The following is a 16,589-nucleotide window of genomic DNA, read 5'->3' as shown; positions in this document are numbered from 1 at the left end:
GGTCTGGGTATGTAGAGTGAATGTTGGTGTCGAGTTTGGTAATTGTGAATGGGTAGTGTGTTGTGGTTATTTGAATTTATTGTTTTGTACATGAATGATGCAACAATAAGTTTTGATAAATCAGTAAGGTTCAAGATATTTAGTTTTTTGAATAAAGGTTGAGTATGTTCATTGAAATCACTGTTGGTTATTATTCTGATAACTTTCTTGTGAAGTACATTAATTTGAGACAGATGACAAGGGTAGGTTTGAGACCAGATAAGATTACAATAGGTAAGAAGAGGGTATATGTGGGCATAGTACAGACATTTAAGAATTCTCCTTGGAGCAAAATGTTTTACCTTGAGAAGGAGGGGAATGATTCTAGATAGTTTTAAGCAGAGATTGGAGATGTGGTGTTTAAAAGTTAGGTTTTTGTCTATGGTTACACCAAGGAATTTCACTTTTTCTACCTGTAAGATATTATCATTTCGTATAGTTAGGTTGGGTAGAGGTTGGTAGTTGGTAACAGATTTTGAGAACAGCATGTAGTGAGTTTTAGTGGTATTACCTGTAAGTTTGTTGGCTAAGCACCAGTTCGAAAATTTTAGAAGTTCTGTATTGGCCTTATTAATTTCTGCTTGACACCGTACGTAAATGCTGCGTAGGCTGCCTGCGGTTCTGTTTTGGCGATCTCGCTCAGCCTCTGCAATTCTGACTCCCAGCGGTTTACAGCTGTTTTCACATATTCGATTCTGTATTCAGCTGTTCCAATGACTGCCTCGAGGTGTCTTTCGCCAGTCATTGACAGCTTCATGTTACTGCCCTGGAATGTGGTTTTGGCCCGATCGTATGCCTCTGGTTTCACAATCACCACAGACTTAGTGGCGTTGGGACGATACCCTATTTTAGGGCCGTGCTCATTGACGAGGTCCCACCATTTCCTGAGGTCTGCAGAATTTCCTACCCCGGTGAGGTCATTCGCATACGCCACCTGTTTGATGTTGGTGTTTTCATGGCGGATGATGTCCTGCAGCTTCATCATTCCCGGGGCAAACATTGCCATGGCCACTGGGTCGCCCTGGGTGATGCCCTCTGAGGACTGTATGGCGTCCGGGTCTCCAAGTCGCTGGTCATTATTACTGCTGATGAACATTCTGGTAGGTTTCTTGTACTTATTTTCGATATATTGGGCAAAGATAGGGCACTTGAATTTGATGTTGTGCAGTGCTGTTTCCCTATTGATGATGTTGAACGCATTAGCAGCGTCCACCATCAGCACCGCCTCGCATTCTGGGTGTTCGAACATTTTCCTGACGGCGTGGATGGCAGCTTCACACCCAGCCTGCTGACCCGCACACACTTGGAGGTTTCCCACCGCCTTCCTCACGTCGTCCTTCACCACCTCCATGACAGCCTTGCCTATGATCCTCCTGAGCACTTCCCTTATCCTGATGGGGCGACAGCCTGTTTTTTTTTTTTTTTTATCCAGCAGGATGAGCCGGCAGGCCGTCAAAGGCTCGAGGTATTGGCAATTCTCTGACGCCAATTTTCTTGCTAGGGAGGCTATTGCGTCGCGAAGATCCACAGATGGATTCCCAAAGATGTTCTTACTGAGGAGGTGTTTCCACCCCTTGGCATCCATGCCTGATGGTCCAGCCGCTCCCTGAGTGTGAAGGGCGTGCCTCCAGATCACGTCGCCGCTGATATGGTCAAAGACAACTCGATGCGGGGGTGTAGTCCCCTGGGAACTTCAATTCTGGGTGTGTAGGTCTAGCATCTGAATGCTTGTCCTTAAGGATCTGACATGTCTCTTCCGACATGGGAAGGACACCCGCTGCCTCATCATCTAGTGCCAGTGACCTAGTTGCCATGGCCACTTTGCCTTGTCTCATCTTGATAGCAAAGTTTCTAGCCCTGTCGTTACTGTCATTCTTGTGAATGTTACGTCTGCGTAGTCTCTCCTGCAGTGTTTTAGCCTCGTCAAGTACGTAGCTTCCGAACGTCCCTTTCCTCCACAGCTCCATTCTTTTTTGAACAGCCTTCACATCCTCAGATTGTTTCGACTCTTTGTGAGTCCATTGGCATATGAGGTGCGGTAGTATGGCCAGAATCTTTAAAGTGTAGGGAGCGATTTGCGTGGAGTTGCTATACGCTCTAATGAGGGAGGTTTTCTCTATCAGCGTTTTGGTGGCGTTACATCTCGGGGCCTCAAATATGTTACCGAGGGAAAACGTTACCACATGATTGTAAGCGTCTCACACCAAGGCCATCTAGAGGGGAGGCCTCTTCACTCCCTCAGTGACGTCAGTCGGGTAGGGATAGCGGTCAGGTCAGTCTGGGCTGCTGTCAGGCCTCAACCTCACTGTTTTCCTTCTGTTGTTTGTTTATTTATTAGTATTATTACTTTCTTAACATACATAATGAAAAGGTAACTGACTGCAAACAAACTGTTATTTAACTATTATTGTATAGGAATTTGCTGAACAAATAATTTATTCATTAATATGCATAATGGTGATAATGATACATATACATCAATTGAAACTTATCAGCAAAGTCTTAAATGTTAAAGAACATAATATCAAGACATGAGCTTCTTGATGGGTCAAGGAATATACATATACAAGTGTAAAACACACACACACACACACACACACACACACACACACACACACACACACACACACACACACAGTATAATGATACGTATTCCTTGCCACGAAGCAAAGCTTTGCCGTTTATTGAAACCGGTTGTAATATTCATATCAAAGACTAATCATAAGAAGTCTGTTCAGTCGCAGGAGAGGCGTGGCAAAGAGGTGACGTCATATTGCCTCGGTGAGTAAGAGGCACTAAACTCACTAAAAAAAAAAAAAAAAACCATTGATTTGAGCTTGGAGTTTCTTTGTTGTGGTCACGACTATCTAATCGTGACTCCCGGCTCTGGCCGCTATGGGAGGTGTATGATCAGTGATCATACACCGGTACGGTGATCATTGATCACCGTACCGGTGACCGTGAGGACAGTGTGGGAGTGACTGTGTGGTGCAGCAGACTGGCGAGGCTGGCAGAAGGGAAACAGTGTGGTGTGGTGAAGCCTAGGACCATAGTCACTGTCAACACCACCACCACTACAAGCCATCATCACCACCGTCTCCATGCACCACTGTCCCTCCCCCACCCACCATCACCACCACTACCATCACCACACCAACTCCACCCCTTCCACTGCACTCATGGCCTCCATAGCTGCCGCCTCCACCTCCACTCACAGGGAAACGGAGTGTGAAGAGCCATCATGTACGTCTCTCTCTCTCTCTCTCTCTCTCTCTCTCTCTCTCTCTCTGCATGCATAATCCAATAACACAACACAATATCAACGCTTGGGATAATGTTGTGCCCCGCCCTATGCAGAAAGTCCCTAAAGCCCACCCAGCTCGGGGTAGCCTACCTCTTTAGCCGAATGGTAGAGGAATGGCTTCCCGTCTGGATGGTAGCGTGTTAATTCAGTTCCCGGCGTGGGAAATGTTTGCTTCCCACTTTCTGGATCTGGATCAATTTTCCGTGTTTCGTGATATGCTGAGGTCGTGCGGATGTTGGGAAAGTGGAATTCTGGGTCACAAAGAAAAGAATACACGGTCGTCTTAAGCGCAAGATAATGACGTACCACGGTTCCTATTTATGATTTTAGAGATGGAATGCTATGTTCCAGGGTTCTGAAAGAGAAAAACAAATATTTAAGGGATAACTCATGTGTGACGAATTGATTGCAAACTGAAGGTGGGGGAACCAGGGAGTCTTGAGTTAGGATCCTAACGGCGGAACCGTGTGACGTCATACGCGAAATGCTTAAAGACTGAGACCAAGAGTGACACAACTGTGTATTCTTAAGCTGTGCTCTGGATATTACAAAAGGCTTTACGATCCTCCCGCTTCATTAAAGTAAACACCGGTAAGCTATAATTAACGTGAGAATCTTTGTGTCTCTTGTGCAGGTACTATAAGGTGTTCGTGCTGTGGGATGCTGCGGTACCTACTGGTGGTGCTCGGCTTGCTGGGATGCTGTTTAGACTATATGCTTCGCTTCAACATCAGCGTCGCTATCGTGTCAATGGTCAACACGACACATACCCAGGATGTAAACACCACCAGCTACAAGTGTCCCGCCGCCATCAATGCATCAAGCGCTGCCCAGAAAACAACGGTAACAAAAAGTCGAGATAAGACAAGCTATTAACTCGCTTTCGGCTGTCTCTTGCTCTTGTTTTGGTTGTCAAGAATATGGATGGGAAAGGGAGAAAGGGGAGAGAAGTACTGGATAGGAAGTAAGAGGAAAGGAAGGGAGGGAAGAAAAGGAAGAAAAGGGAAGGGAAGCGGAGAGAACTAACATAATTTCCCTTACAATTTTCCTCTTCCTTCTCTTTCTCTCAAGGTTCCTTTAACCTTATTCTTCTCCTTTTCCTACACCTAATCGTCCTCCTTCTCCCAATCTTTCTTCTACAACTCCAACAGCTCATTCTCCATCTCCAATAGTTCTCTTAATCCTCCTCCCCTTCCTCCTCCTCCTCCTCCTCCTACTACTACTACTACTACTACTACAACTACTACTACTACTACTACTACTACTACTCTTTCTCCTACATCTCCTATACCTTTTTCTTCATTTCCTATCGTAGTTCTCTAGTTCTTGTTTTTCTTCCTCTTCCTCCTCCTCCTACCGCTCCTCAGCTCCTCCTCCTCGGAGCTCCTCCTGGAACTAGTAACAGGCCATCTCTCCCGTGCAGGGCGGTGGGGAGTACGACTGGACGGACCGGGAGCAAGGCCTCATGCTGGGGGTGTTCTTCTGGGGTTACCTGGTCACCAAGACGATAGGTGAGCCCTCCCTGCCGTGCCTCCACCCAAGCCACACCCTCCTTCTCTCGTGTCCTCCTATCTATCTGTTCCGTTATTCATATTTTGTTGGTGAATTTGCGGTTTTGAATTCGACAAAATTCTTTAATAATATTTTATTGTTGTTGAATATACACTATAATTTTCACGTTGCTAAAACCTAACTTACTTACTCACTGACTAAACAACTTCCCTTTCTCAGTACTATGGTGTGATAGACTCGCTTAGCACGAGTATATGGCATTGTCGATAAAGGACGAAGATCCGGATTTTCAAGTCTCGTGCTCCTTGTTTTAAGCCCCATTCACACTGACTTTACAGCCTGAAGGCCCAGTCACATTGACTTTGCGACCTACTGACGACCTCCCGCGAACTGCAGGTCGTGAGTGGTCTCACATGGTTGTGCGTGCGATCGTCATGTGTCTCCGTTCGCCGTGCGACTGAAAAGGTCGGCTGGAGGTTTTGGGTTCTGCACCAAAACCTCTCAGGTCACTGCCGGTCGTAAAATGGTTGCCGTCCTGTGGTCGAATGGACTGCGCCTGGACGGCAAGCGGATTGCCACCGGTGGCCGACATATCACCGTTAACTGGTGAACAGCGACCGGATGACGAGCGGACGGCGTCTGGTTGCCGTCAGGTAGAAGGTGGTCGTTGATGCTTGTCGTCCACTTTGCTTCTGTCAATGGCCGTGGTCGGCGTCCGGCCTCCTACAAAACGGGGAGTTGTGCGGCGATCCTTTACCCTTGACCAGAAAAAGAGGTATATTCCTGAGGAGTGACGTCATGCCCCCCTCAGCCCGTTCATGTTCCGTCCCGACTCGACCTGCTCCACAGGTAGAGCACACGGCCAAATGTGTATGAATCACTTCTACCTAAAGCCCAATTCACATTGACTTTAAAACCTAATAACGACCTCCTCGACTTGCGGGTCGAAGGTGGTCGCACATGGTTGTGCGTACGATTGTCATCTGTCTCCGTCTGCCGTACGACCGAGAGGTGGAGGTTTTTGGTGCTGCACCAAAAACCTCAAGCCGACATCTTTTGGACCCTCCTTTTTTCAGTTTAATTCTTTGTCCCACTTTGTCAGTACTCAAATGATCTCACCGTCTCGTATCCCTGGTAGCGTGATCCGGCTTAAGTTGTTATTGGAGACTGGTGTTCGGGGATAAACAAGGGAAAAAGAAAATATACATTTATTTAAAATTAAATTAAAGTAATTGCCTTACGCAATATTCTATGCTCAGACGATCATAACACTGGCATATTCAGCAATGGATACAACAGATGACAAACGACATGTCTTAAACATAATACTACAATATGTGCTCAGTTGTTGCCAATAATAATAACACATGTCATTCCACAAGCAGTGGTTTGTTTCTCTCTGCTTACATCACAATAATTAAGTACTCTCCTCACAAATCCTAATAACACATTCCTAAAGTATAATCTACTACAATTCACGGAAGCACCAAATTATACCACACCCAGTGGTTTCTACCTTTGCTTTACATCGCAATAAAATAATCACAATCCTGTCCCACTCACAATCCTACTACACATCTATAATATAATCTCCAGGACAAAACAGTCGGTTTCCCTTAGATTTTCGAATTTCTACTCACGATTAAGATCACAACAGCCATTCTCAGCTGAGTGAGTAGCAGCACTGCTTGAAACGAATGCAAGGCTCGGTCTGCCCATACCACTGTTGTCTAGGTCACATTTTTCTTTGCTTGAGGCGGAACTACATCCTTGACACGCCTTCATTTTCTACATAACCAGTAGCCAATACTTCCTGTCAACAACCATTGGCTCGCTCATTATGTTATATTGTTTACTTATCCTGCTATTCGTGATTCACTCTGAAGACACTCCCACAGTGACTTCTCTGTTCAGTTATTCGCTTATAGCATGTCGTTACACCGCACGTGACATGTTTAAAGTCTTTTGAATGGTTATCCACACTTTCTGACCACGCCTACTGGGTATCTGTTTTCTGTATCTGGGTCTGGGCATTTTTGCGTAACCTCCCTTGTTAGTGTAAGTGCTATCAGATGTTTACGACTTTGTATATCTGACTAATTGCTTTCCTTCCTTCTCCCATCATATTTACAATTCTTGTCTCCATATCTCCACCCGGTATTTGCCTCTGATTGTTCTTCCTTCTGGGTCCCGACACCTCTCAGGTTTCTGTCGGTCGTAAAAAGGTTGCCGTCCGGTAGCCGAATGGACTGCGTCTGAATGGCAGGGGTTCAGGTAGTAGGTGGTCGCTGATGTTCGCCGTCCACTTTGCATGTCATTGGCCGTGGTCGTCGTCCGGCCTTCCACCACACGGCGAGTTGTGCGGCGACTGGTGGTAGGTTGGACCAAAATCTAACTTTTGACCAGAAATGAGGTATATTCCTGAGCAGTGATGTCACGTCCCCCTCAGCCCGTCCAAGTTCCATCCCGACTTGACCTTCCCCACAGGTCAAGCACACGGCCAAATGCTTATGGATTATCTCTGCTTAAGCAAAATAAAGTGCTGCAGGACATGATGTACACAGCAAAAACGATGAGTCTGTGGAACTAATGGCCTTTATCTATTTAGAAAAAGAATTGATAATTTCATCTGCTTCTCATACATTCTCATACTCTATAAATCAAAACATAAATCTATTTTTCTAAGTTTATTTATTATATTTCTAACAAAAGATAGAGCTATTTGAATTTGTATCAAAACTATAATTTTAAAATTTTTTCCCTAAAATAAAAAAAAAATTCTTTTAATATAAAAAAAGTCTTCTCTTTTATTTCATTTAAATTTCAAATTTAAATTGCAGAAAAAAACATTTCTTAAAAAAAAATAGCAGATTAAAAAGTATCAAAAAGTATTAAAAACATTCTCAGTTAAAACACTTCAATTTTCCTTTTCATCCTTTAATTCTTCATTCAATATTTACAGAAATTGATTCTTCTCACAAGGTGGACAGTACATTTTACATTCCATACACATTTGCTGATTCTCCTAGCTTTACTCTCGAGTTACTTTTCCTTCATTACTTCCTAAGCCTGCACCTTTTCAATTTGCAATTTTTTCTTGCTGTTCTGCATTGACCTGCTTTTCTTCAACAAAATTCCCAGAGCTTTTTTCTTTTGAGAGAGAGATTTCTCAATGCCATTTTCTCTGTTCTGAGAATTCCCTTGGAAAGAAAATTTCCTAAATTGACAAGGTTTTTGAACTTTCTACAGTATCTTATTTTACTGAAAAAGGAATTGAGCTGAAAGGAAAAATTTGACAGCACTAAATAATTTTTTTGAATACAAATTGGGTTTTTTTTTATACCGAATTTTAATTGAATTGTAATCTGGTCAAATTTGGTCAAGTAGATCTTTTTGGGTAATCTGACCCTTTGTTGGTCAGGTTTCCTGGTTTTTTCCTTGTGCTCTCTCAACACAGTTGTCACTTTCAACACAGGAACAGTTCTTAGCACATTTTCTATCTTATTATTAGCATTTTTTTTTTTTTTTTCTCTTTTTTTTTTTTGTTTTCCTTTTTTCAGTTTTTTTCTTTTTCTTTTTTTTGTTTTTCTTGTCTGTTACGATTTTAGGATTCTTTTTGTTACTCCGTAAGGTTCTACACTACATATGATTTATTTTTGTCCTAGTGCTACTCAAGAAGAACTACAGAAGAGTACATAGTCATACCTACAAGACCTTCTTTCCAACAGTGAAGTGATCAACATTGAGACATATATTAAATGTATGAAGGGTCTTCCAAGTCCATTCAGAGATATTCTATATTTTATAAGTTTTATCAATATATTTTTGTTGTATATTTTTGTTTTATGTAATTGTGTTTTTTTTTGGGGATGTATTGTCGTAATTCATTTCTTTATTTACATCAACAGGTTCAACTTTTTCGCTTATTTCAGTTTTCACCAGGTGTAGCTGTGAGAAGCTTTCAGATCTGTCACTTGTGCAACTGTTTGTTGCAAATATGTTGTAAAATAATGGAAAGCGTAGAATCTTTCAAATTGTCAGCATCTTCATCCAAGCATATCCTTACATTTTACTTTTTCACCAGCTCTACCAGTAACAATCAAATGTAGCCCAGCAACAATCAAAGTAGCCCAAGAAATTGTTGATGTCATTTTGATTGCCTTCAGAGGCTGTTGAATATCCTCATTTGTTGACTATTGTGAGGTTATTTTTTTTAGTTTGTTCAAAGTACCTATTAGTTTCATAGTTATCTAGTCAATAAATATCAAATCAATAACCTCAAATCAGTAACATCAAATCAAAAATCATCAATGGTCACATAAATGGGTTGAAGATGATTGTATGTAACTGCTCTGTTGCTGTGCATCGGTAAATTGACTGCCGCTGTTTTGTGTTGCTGCAGTGTGATTAGAACAGTGTGATTAGAAGCGGCAGGCTGTTCATTCATAGTTCCATCACTTTTTCATCATCTATCATCTATCTGCATCTTGCTCATCATCAGATTCAGATTCAGATTTCATTTCCATCCGGTTTTCACATTTTTTTTTCCTGTCACCGTCATCAGATTTTTTCCACATCTTGTGATATCCATAAAACTTGGTGGTGATCATTTATAGTAATTATAGGCTCCATTGAAGGGTATTTGTTTTTAAGGCTAGCATAAAATTTAAATTTATTGCATTTTGAACCTTTTTAGCTATATTCAAATATTCAGCAGTAAATAGTATTCGTATCGAATAGTGAGCCACGGGCCATTTGAGCCATATGGACCAACATATACCATATGGCTGCTGAAGTACTACAGACTAATGTATCATATGTACCACCATGTAACAAAGGATTTAACGGGTCGTCTAGATTTTCTATTTGAGGAGCAAAATGCATACCCACCTTTTCGCTCCGCTGCTGCCACAGCACTGACCGTTACAGCGTGGTAAACATCATGGCGCCACGGTGGAGTTCCAGGACTGGCTAATGGCGCTTAACGTATATGTAATAATGTATATATTATAATTATGTAAATATCGTTTTCACAAAATTAATAATTTACAGAACTAAGAAAAATACATGTAATATAACTGGGTGATAATATTACAGGAATTGCTGATAATAACGTATGGACGGGAGATTCTCATAGTGTATGACAGTGCGGAGCGAGGCTGCGTGAGGGGCATGTGACGTCAGCAGCAGGTCGTTACGGGAGATCGCCGTCCTCATTGAAACAGGACACGTACCGGTTCCTGCCTGCCGGTCACCGATAGGCGCATGGTGGGCGTCTTGACCGGACTCCAAGTGTGAGGTCAAGGTGTGAATCTTACCATGGTCGCCGTCCGGCCCCCAACGAACGGACACTGGACGCCCGCTGGTAGCCGTTCGGTCGTCTGACTGCTCGGTCACCTACGTGGTCGGGAAGCGGTGGATGTGAATCACAGCATTTTGGGGTTGCGGGTGGTCGTTATCAGGTCGTAAAGTTAGTGTGGCTCTATGGCAGTGAGAAATGAACAGCAAATAGTGACTTGCAGAAGCGGACTGATGCCTTAGATAGTAAGTGTCTTAGCAGAATCATGGGGTATCGGTGGAATGACTTTGTCCCAAGCCGGCGATTATTCCGAGAGATTGATTCGAGGCCTATTACCTGCATAGTTCGTGAACGCAATGTCCGGGTATAGGCGCTATACGGACATGCGGCACGATGCTCATAAGTCGACCCTATTCCCTGGGTTGTTTCTATATAGAGACAATTCCGAGCGGAGAAGGCCAAAAGGACGCCCACAGAATTCGTAACTCCGGCAACTTGATATGTTCTGTCATGAGACATTTTCGGGATGGTAAGAGTGCCTGCAGAGAGACTTACTCGGAGGAACTCCCGGGTTTGACTTTGTAGATGACGAGTCCCCGGGTGTATGCCATAATTTATTGATTGATTCTATGAGTCACCCCTCCTTTACGCCCCCTTATTCCTTTAAGACCACGACCAAACTCCTGAATCACACTAAATCCTTCGGTTCCTTCATCCGTCCAGGTGGTCGCATCGCCGAGCTGGTGGGTCCTCACCTGACCGTCACCGTGTCGATTAGTTTGTGTGGGGTCCTGACACTCCTGACGCCCACCGTGGCTGATCTCAGCCCCTACGCGCTTGCTGCTCTTCGTCTCCTGATGGGGGTGTTGCAAGGACCTATTTTCCCTGCCCTCTACTGTATAATATCGAGATGGGCCCCTGCCGGCGAGGTAGCTACGATGATTGCTGCGACTTATTCGGGTGTGTATATTAGATTTTTTTTGTATCATATACTTTTTTTGTATCATACTATGTGTATCCATACTCTTATTTTTGTTTTTTCTTTTTTATATCTTCGTTTTTTGTTGTTGTTATTCTTCATCTTCTTCTTCCAGCCTCATTAAATTTGAAAGGGTGTTTCTTGTAACTTCATTTGTTTGCCTTTTGCCTCCTTCATTCCTTTCTTCCTTCCTTCCTTCCTTCCTTCCTTCCTCTTTGCACTTTTGATTCATTTTTTATTTAAGCTGTATTTCTATTTGAACAAACAAACATATACAAGCATTCGATCCTTTGAAACACAAGAAAATACGTATGCGGTATGCTTATATTTTCTTAGTATGGAAAAGACTCTTTTTTTTTCACTTTATATTTCTCTTTTTCTTTCTCCTTTACCTTCAAAAAATTTGTTACGAGATGGGCACTCATAACCCCAATTAACACCCCTCAGTATCCCAGTTTTCTGCCTCCTTCTCCTCCTTCAGGCATGGTTATAGGGGCACTGCTGTCCTTGGGGTTCTCCGGCATGGTGGTCCAAGCCGTCGGGTGGCGCTGGGTCTTCTGGGGCGGCGGGATCGTGACGCTGGTGTGGGTGCCCTTCTGGGTGATCTATGTGAAGGACAGCCCGGCGCAGCATCCAGGGATATCACGCCGGGAGCTGAGTCTTTTGTCCGAAAACCATAACGAGCCAAGGGTGGGTCCTCATCTGAGTGTTCTTGTCCTTTGTTTGGGTTTGTTTCTCCTCCTCCTCCTCCTCCTCCTACTCCTCCTCCACCTTCCAGGGATGAAGTGAATACAGGAGTTGTGTATTCGAATACGAATATGAGTACTTCAAATTCCAACAAATACGAATACGAATTCGAATATGATGAAATGGTATTAATTCGAATACATATACAAATACTCATTGAAAGTACATATTCACGAATACATTCATGAATACATTTCATTGAAAAATACCTTCTTGACATATCTGGGTGTAGAACTGTTCTAAAGTTATGCAACAGTAAAATGAGCTCATGAACATTGACTTATGACTGGTGGCAGTATTCAATACAGGGATATCACACTTACCTTACAACTTGTAAGGCAAAACGGATGTTATTCATGATCGTAAAATTTGAAATATTCGTCAGATTATTCGCAGATTACGAATACTTTTCCCATGTATTCGAATACGAATGAGAACACTTTGGTTTCTATCAATCATTATTCGAATACGAATACAAATACACCGAAATACGGTATTCGAATACGAATACTCCATAGGAGGAGCCTTCATCTATTCTGTCCTGTCCTACCACACGTAGATTACTAGTAGTAGCGGTAGTAAACAGACACCCTCGCCATAGACCGACAGGTCTCCTGGTGTCTGTTCTTCCTATGTATTCCTATGTATATCTGCTTCCTTCTCCTTTTTTAATGAAGGGTATGGTAAGAAGAGAAACTGGGTTAGTGGTGAAGGTACAGGTGGGGGAGAAGGAAAGACAATAGAAGTGTACAAATTTATGGTGTATAATGAAACGAAAGTTGAATAAGGAAGGCAAGAAAGAAAAGGCAAGCAAGCAGATGAATACATGAATAAGTGAACGGATGGACGAGCGAGTGAATAACGACAGAAGTGAACGAAAAGAGAGAAAATAAGATAAAATGAAGGTAAAATGAAAGTCACACACACTAAAAAGTGTAGAGGATGTTGATTGCCTCTGTAATAAATGTACAACTCCTTTTCTATACACAAGTAACGTTAAACTACACTCTTACCCTACAGAAAAGGGTGCCTTGGAGTCGCATCTTTGCGTCGAGACACGTGTACCTGTTTGCACTGATGGAGTTCATCGGTGTGTGGGCCCAGGGCATTTTAATTACGGAGGGACCCACCTTTCTGACCACACAGGTGAGAAACGGTGATTACTAGAGATTGACAGATGAATAGATGGATAGATAGACAGAAAGATAGATGATAGATATATAGAAATAGAGAAAGAGAAAAAAAACGAAAGAATGAATGAAAGTAAGAAAGAATGAATGAAAGAAAAAAAATGGAAGGAAGAAACATTGTGACAAAGAAGAAAAGGTAGATAGATAGATAGATAGATAGAGGACTTCACCGTTCCCCTTCGTCCTCAGCTCGGCCTTCACCTGGATGTGGCGGGGATGGTGGGCCTTGTGCTAACGGGGTGTGCCTTCGTCATGTCCCTCGTGTATGGCTGGCTCTCGGACCTGATCAAGAGGAGGGAGTGGCTGCGGACCGTCAACATACGCCGACTCATGCAAGGGATTGGTGAGGGGAATCGAGGGCTATGTTTGGCAAGGTTTTCATACAGCGAAATCTTTTTTCTTCTCTCATTTGTTACTTTTCGGTGTTATGGAATTTCGTCACCTTATTTATTTAGAGATTCCATTATTACTTCTTTCTCTTCCTCCTTACTGCCCCCGTATTTCCGTCTTCTCTTAATTAATTTCCTTTATGCCTTCTATGATTTCTGCCGGTATTCTTTCCATCACCTTTTTAGGCTTGTCAAACTAACTATCACTAGGCTCATAAAACTACCCGTGTGAAATACCCCCCCCCCAAAAAAAAATAAAAAAATAAACGAAAGCCTTATCTAATATGTGTGTGTGTGTGTGTGTGTGTGTGTGTGTGTGTGTGTGTGTGTGTGTGTGTGTGTGTGTGTGTGTGTGTGTGTGTGTGTGTGTGTGTGTGTGTGTGTGTGTGTGTGTGAGTAAGCCCGAAATGTTTGTGAATATGGGCTTTTCTTTTCTAATCTTGATGTGGGTTATCGGTTGACAGGGCTTACGGTGACGACGGTGGGCACGGTGGGTATCCTGCTGGCTCCCTGCGACGCCCCGCTCGTGTCTGCCTCCCTGGTCATGATGAGCATGGCAATCCCCGTCAGCGTGGCCACCTACATCCTCGGCCCCATGGACATCGCTCCGAACTATGCTGGTCCGTTTGTCTCCTTAAACAAGTGAACTTTGTGAAACTGAGAAACCTGTTTGTACTGTGTGTGTGTGTGTGTGTGTGTGTGTGTGTGTGTGTGTGTTTCTTCCACTTTGGTAAACATTGCAAACTAACGCATGGATACCGCACCTAACTAAGCCGGTCTGTTAGGTCTGCACACTGTTAGACGTTATGAAGCCGAGTCCTGCTGGTAGTGTTTGTTTCTTCCAATTATGAAGACGCGGTCACTTAAACAGATCATCCTTCATTTCACACGAAATCAGACGTGTACGCCGCGTAATTTCGTGTAACTTTACCTCATTTATCTGTACGGAAAGGCAAGTCATTCCTGTGCTTTACGTAAACACAGCGTACAAACAATCACACAACAAAGACATGGCCCTAATCACGCAGGTCCGTTTCTGCTCACGAAGGTGTCTCAGTACACACAGGACGGGGGTGTCAGGACACCCCTAAAAATAAAGTTAGTTCCCTTTGGCATTTTGTTCTGATCTCTACATAAGAGCAGGAAAAAGCAGACTTAATAATTGTCCAGTTTTGTCTCCCTTACCGCAAACATAGCTCTCTCCTCTTCCCTTCACCTCTCCCTTTTATTCTTCTATTCTTATTCCTTTCTCTCATCGGTTAAACTTACTTTCCATTATCTTACTATTATTTAAGTTTACATACTAAATTTCTTCTTGCAGGTACGATGAGCGGAATGTACGGTGTTGGCAACATTGCTGGCTTCCTGTCGCCTATGTTTGTGTCTTACTTCATCAGCAAGGTAAGTACAGGTAACGCAAAGACATTAATTAACTAACCGGGCACTTGAATCACGCGTACACCCACCACAGGCTCAAGGGCCATTGAGACGGAGATGAGCACCGAGGCCACGCGTATGGCCCCCTCACCTTAGTTACGAGCGCCACAGCAGTGATCTTAAAAGACATAACCAGACGTGTTCATTCATAAATCCGTTCAATTGACTGAAGTATTGATTTAAGTATTGATTTAAGTACGGAATAATGTATTTCATCATTATTATAAATTCAGACTTTTGCTGCACCGTGTCATTATAAACGTTTTCACTCGAAAGTACGATGTTATTATCAAGTAGCTGTAATAAGAAGGGCTTCCATCGCCCTTGACCGTCTATTAATCTGTCTGTCTATCAGTACATCTCTTTAGCTGTCACCTACCTACTTATCTAACTAATTATGTATCTTCCCGTCTAACTAATTTAATATCTATCCATCCATCCATCCATCCATCTATTTAATTATCTATCAATTTATATTCATCCGCGCATTCACTTATAGACATCTAGATTATCACTTTGTTATTCATACATCGTTGACTATACACCCATTAACCTCCCTTACTAAACCTATCCCACACTCTCTATGTATTCACCTGCCGTTACTCAACCCGCCACTCGTCCGCCTCACAGGAGAACGGCTGGACCATCATTTACCTCACCAACATGGGCCTGTACGCCACGGGCAGCCTCCTGTACATCATCGGCGTGTCTGCCTCGGAAGCAGAGTGGAATCTATACGAAGAGATTCCAGGCGACAACCACTCGACTCCGGAGAAAAAGAGACTGAATGGGAAGGCGATGTGATTGATGGTCAGCGCGCGGACGTGATCTTGACCCAGATTCAGTCCCACCGCAAGCAGCTGACAATTTTCAACCATTGCCGAGATTATCCACATGCTGTACAGATCTTCAAACAACCCAAGCTTCACTGAGGTCACGAGGAGCACAGGGGACACTTAAAATATAATTTGCTCGCCCCACTACCGGGATGGGGCAGACCAACAGGACCCTCAAGAGACTTCAATAAACACCCTTTCTTCATGCATTCCACCTTTATTTGATGACTGACCAAAACAGTGATGCAAATAACGCTAATCTGTAACCTTCTCTATCTGAGATTGCACAAGTTTTTCACCATTACACCATTACTGAGCAAATAGTGGTTTGTTTTCAATATAAACTTGAAAAGACAAATGCCGTCAATACACTTCCACAAATACGTGTGATAAAATCATAACAATTTTATGCATGGTCGAGACGAGATAAGACGAAACTAAACTTCATTTTGTTTGTCCAACTGACCTTCCTTTGTAACGTCCTAATTTGGTTTTCATTACTTTTTATATTGTGTTAGGCTAAACGAAATTCTCTAAATAATTATTTTGCTTTCGTTATTTTCTCTAGCAAATGAAACTCTGCAAAACATCCTAATTTTGCACCATTTTTTTATTATCTCAGTTTAAATAAATTCTAACTTTCTTCAAGGCATCATAACGACTTTATAAATGTTTTAATTTTCTTCAACACCAAATACAATATTCCAACACTTCATGCGTTGGATGTATAATTTTTTTTTTACGTTGTAGACTGCGTAAACCTTTTCAAAATATCAGTTTTTTTTTCTTTCTTTTGCTTTATAATTTCTCACATAGTTTAAGTTTTTTATTTTAATTTTCATAATTTGAGCGGATAA

General features: G+C 42.7%; 1 protein-coding gene across 1 annotated transcript; it reads left to right on the top strand.

The window, feature by feature from the left end:
• Nucleotides 1–2,976: 2,976 nt before the first annotated feature.
• Nucleotides 2,977–16,463, top strand: LOC127006622 (sialin-like). The gene is made up of 10 exons (XM_050876736.1): nucleotides 2,977–3,282; nucleotides 3,978–4,186; nucleotides 4,767–4,854; nucleotides 10,878–11,114; nucleotides 11,615–11,823; nucleotides 12,901–13,026; nucleotides 13,260–13,413; nucleotides 13,924–14,079; nucleotides 14,781–14,860; nucleotides 15,527–16,463. The coding sequence occupies exons 1-10, from the start codon at nucleotides 3,141–3,143 to the stop codon at nucleotides 15,698–15,700; spliced, it is 1,575 nt and encodes a 524-aa protein (XP_050732693.1). The 5' UTR covers nucleotides 2,977–3,140; the 3' UTR covers nucleotides 15,701–16,463.
• Nucleotides 16,464–16,589: the final 126 nt, after the last annotated feature.

Source organism: Eriocheir sinensis, chromosome 33 (genome assembly GCF_024679095.1).
Source record: "Eriocheir sinensis breed Jianghai 21 chromosome 33, ASM2467909v1, whole genome shotgun sequence".
NCBI classification, from domain to species: domain Eukaryota; kingdom Metazoa; phylum Arthropoda; class Malacostraca; order Decapoda; family Varunidae; genus Eriocheir; species Eriocheir sinensis.
The sequence above is the reverse complement of the archived record's forward strand: the minus strand, read 5'-3'. Positions and strand labels throughout refer to the sequence as shown.

Bases quoted from the DNA above. Each gene is read 5' to 3' on its own strand.
- LOC127006622 (XM_050876736.1), top strand. From the start codon at position 3,141: ATGCACCACTGTCCCTCCCCCACCCACCATCACCACCACTACCATCAC. The intron at 3,283-3,977 runs GTACGTCTCTCT...TCTCTTGTGCAG, and splicing joins GGAGTGTGAAGAGCCATCAT to GTACTATAAGGTGTTCGTGC. The intron at 14,080-14,780 runs GTCCGTTTGTCT...TTCTTCTTGCAG, and splicing joins CATCGCTCCGAACTATGCTG to GTACGATGAGCGGAATGTAC.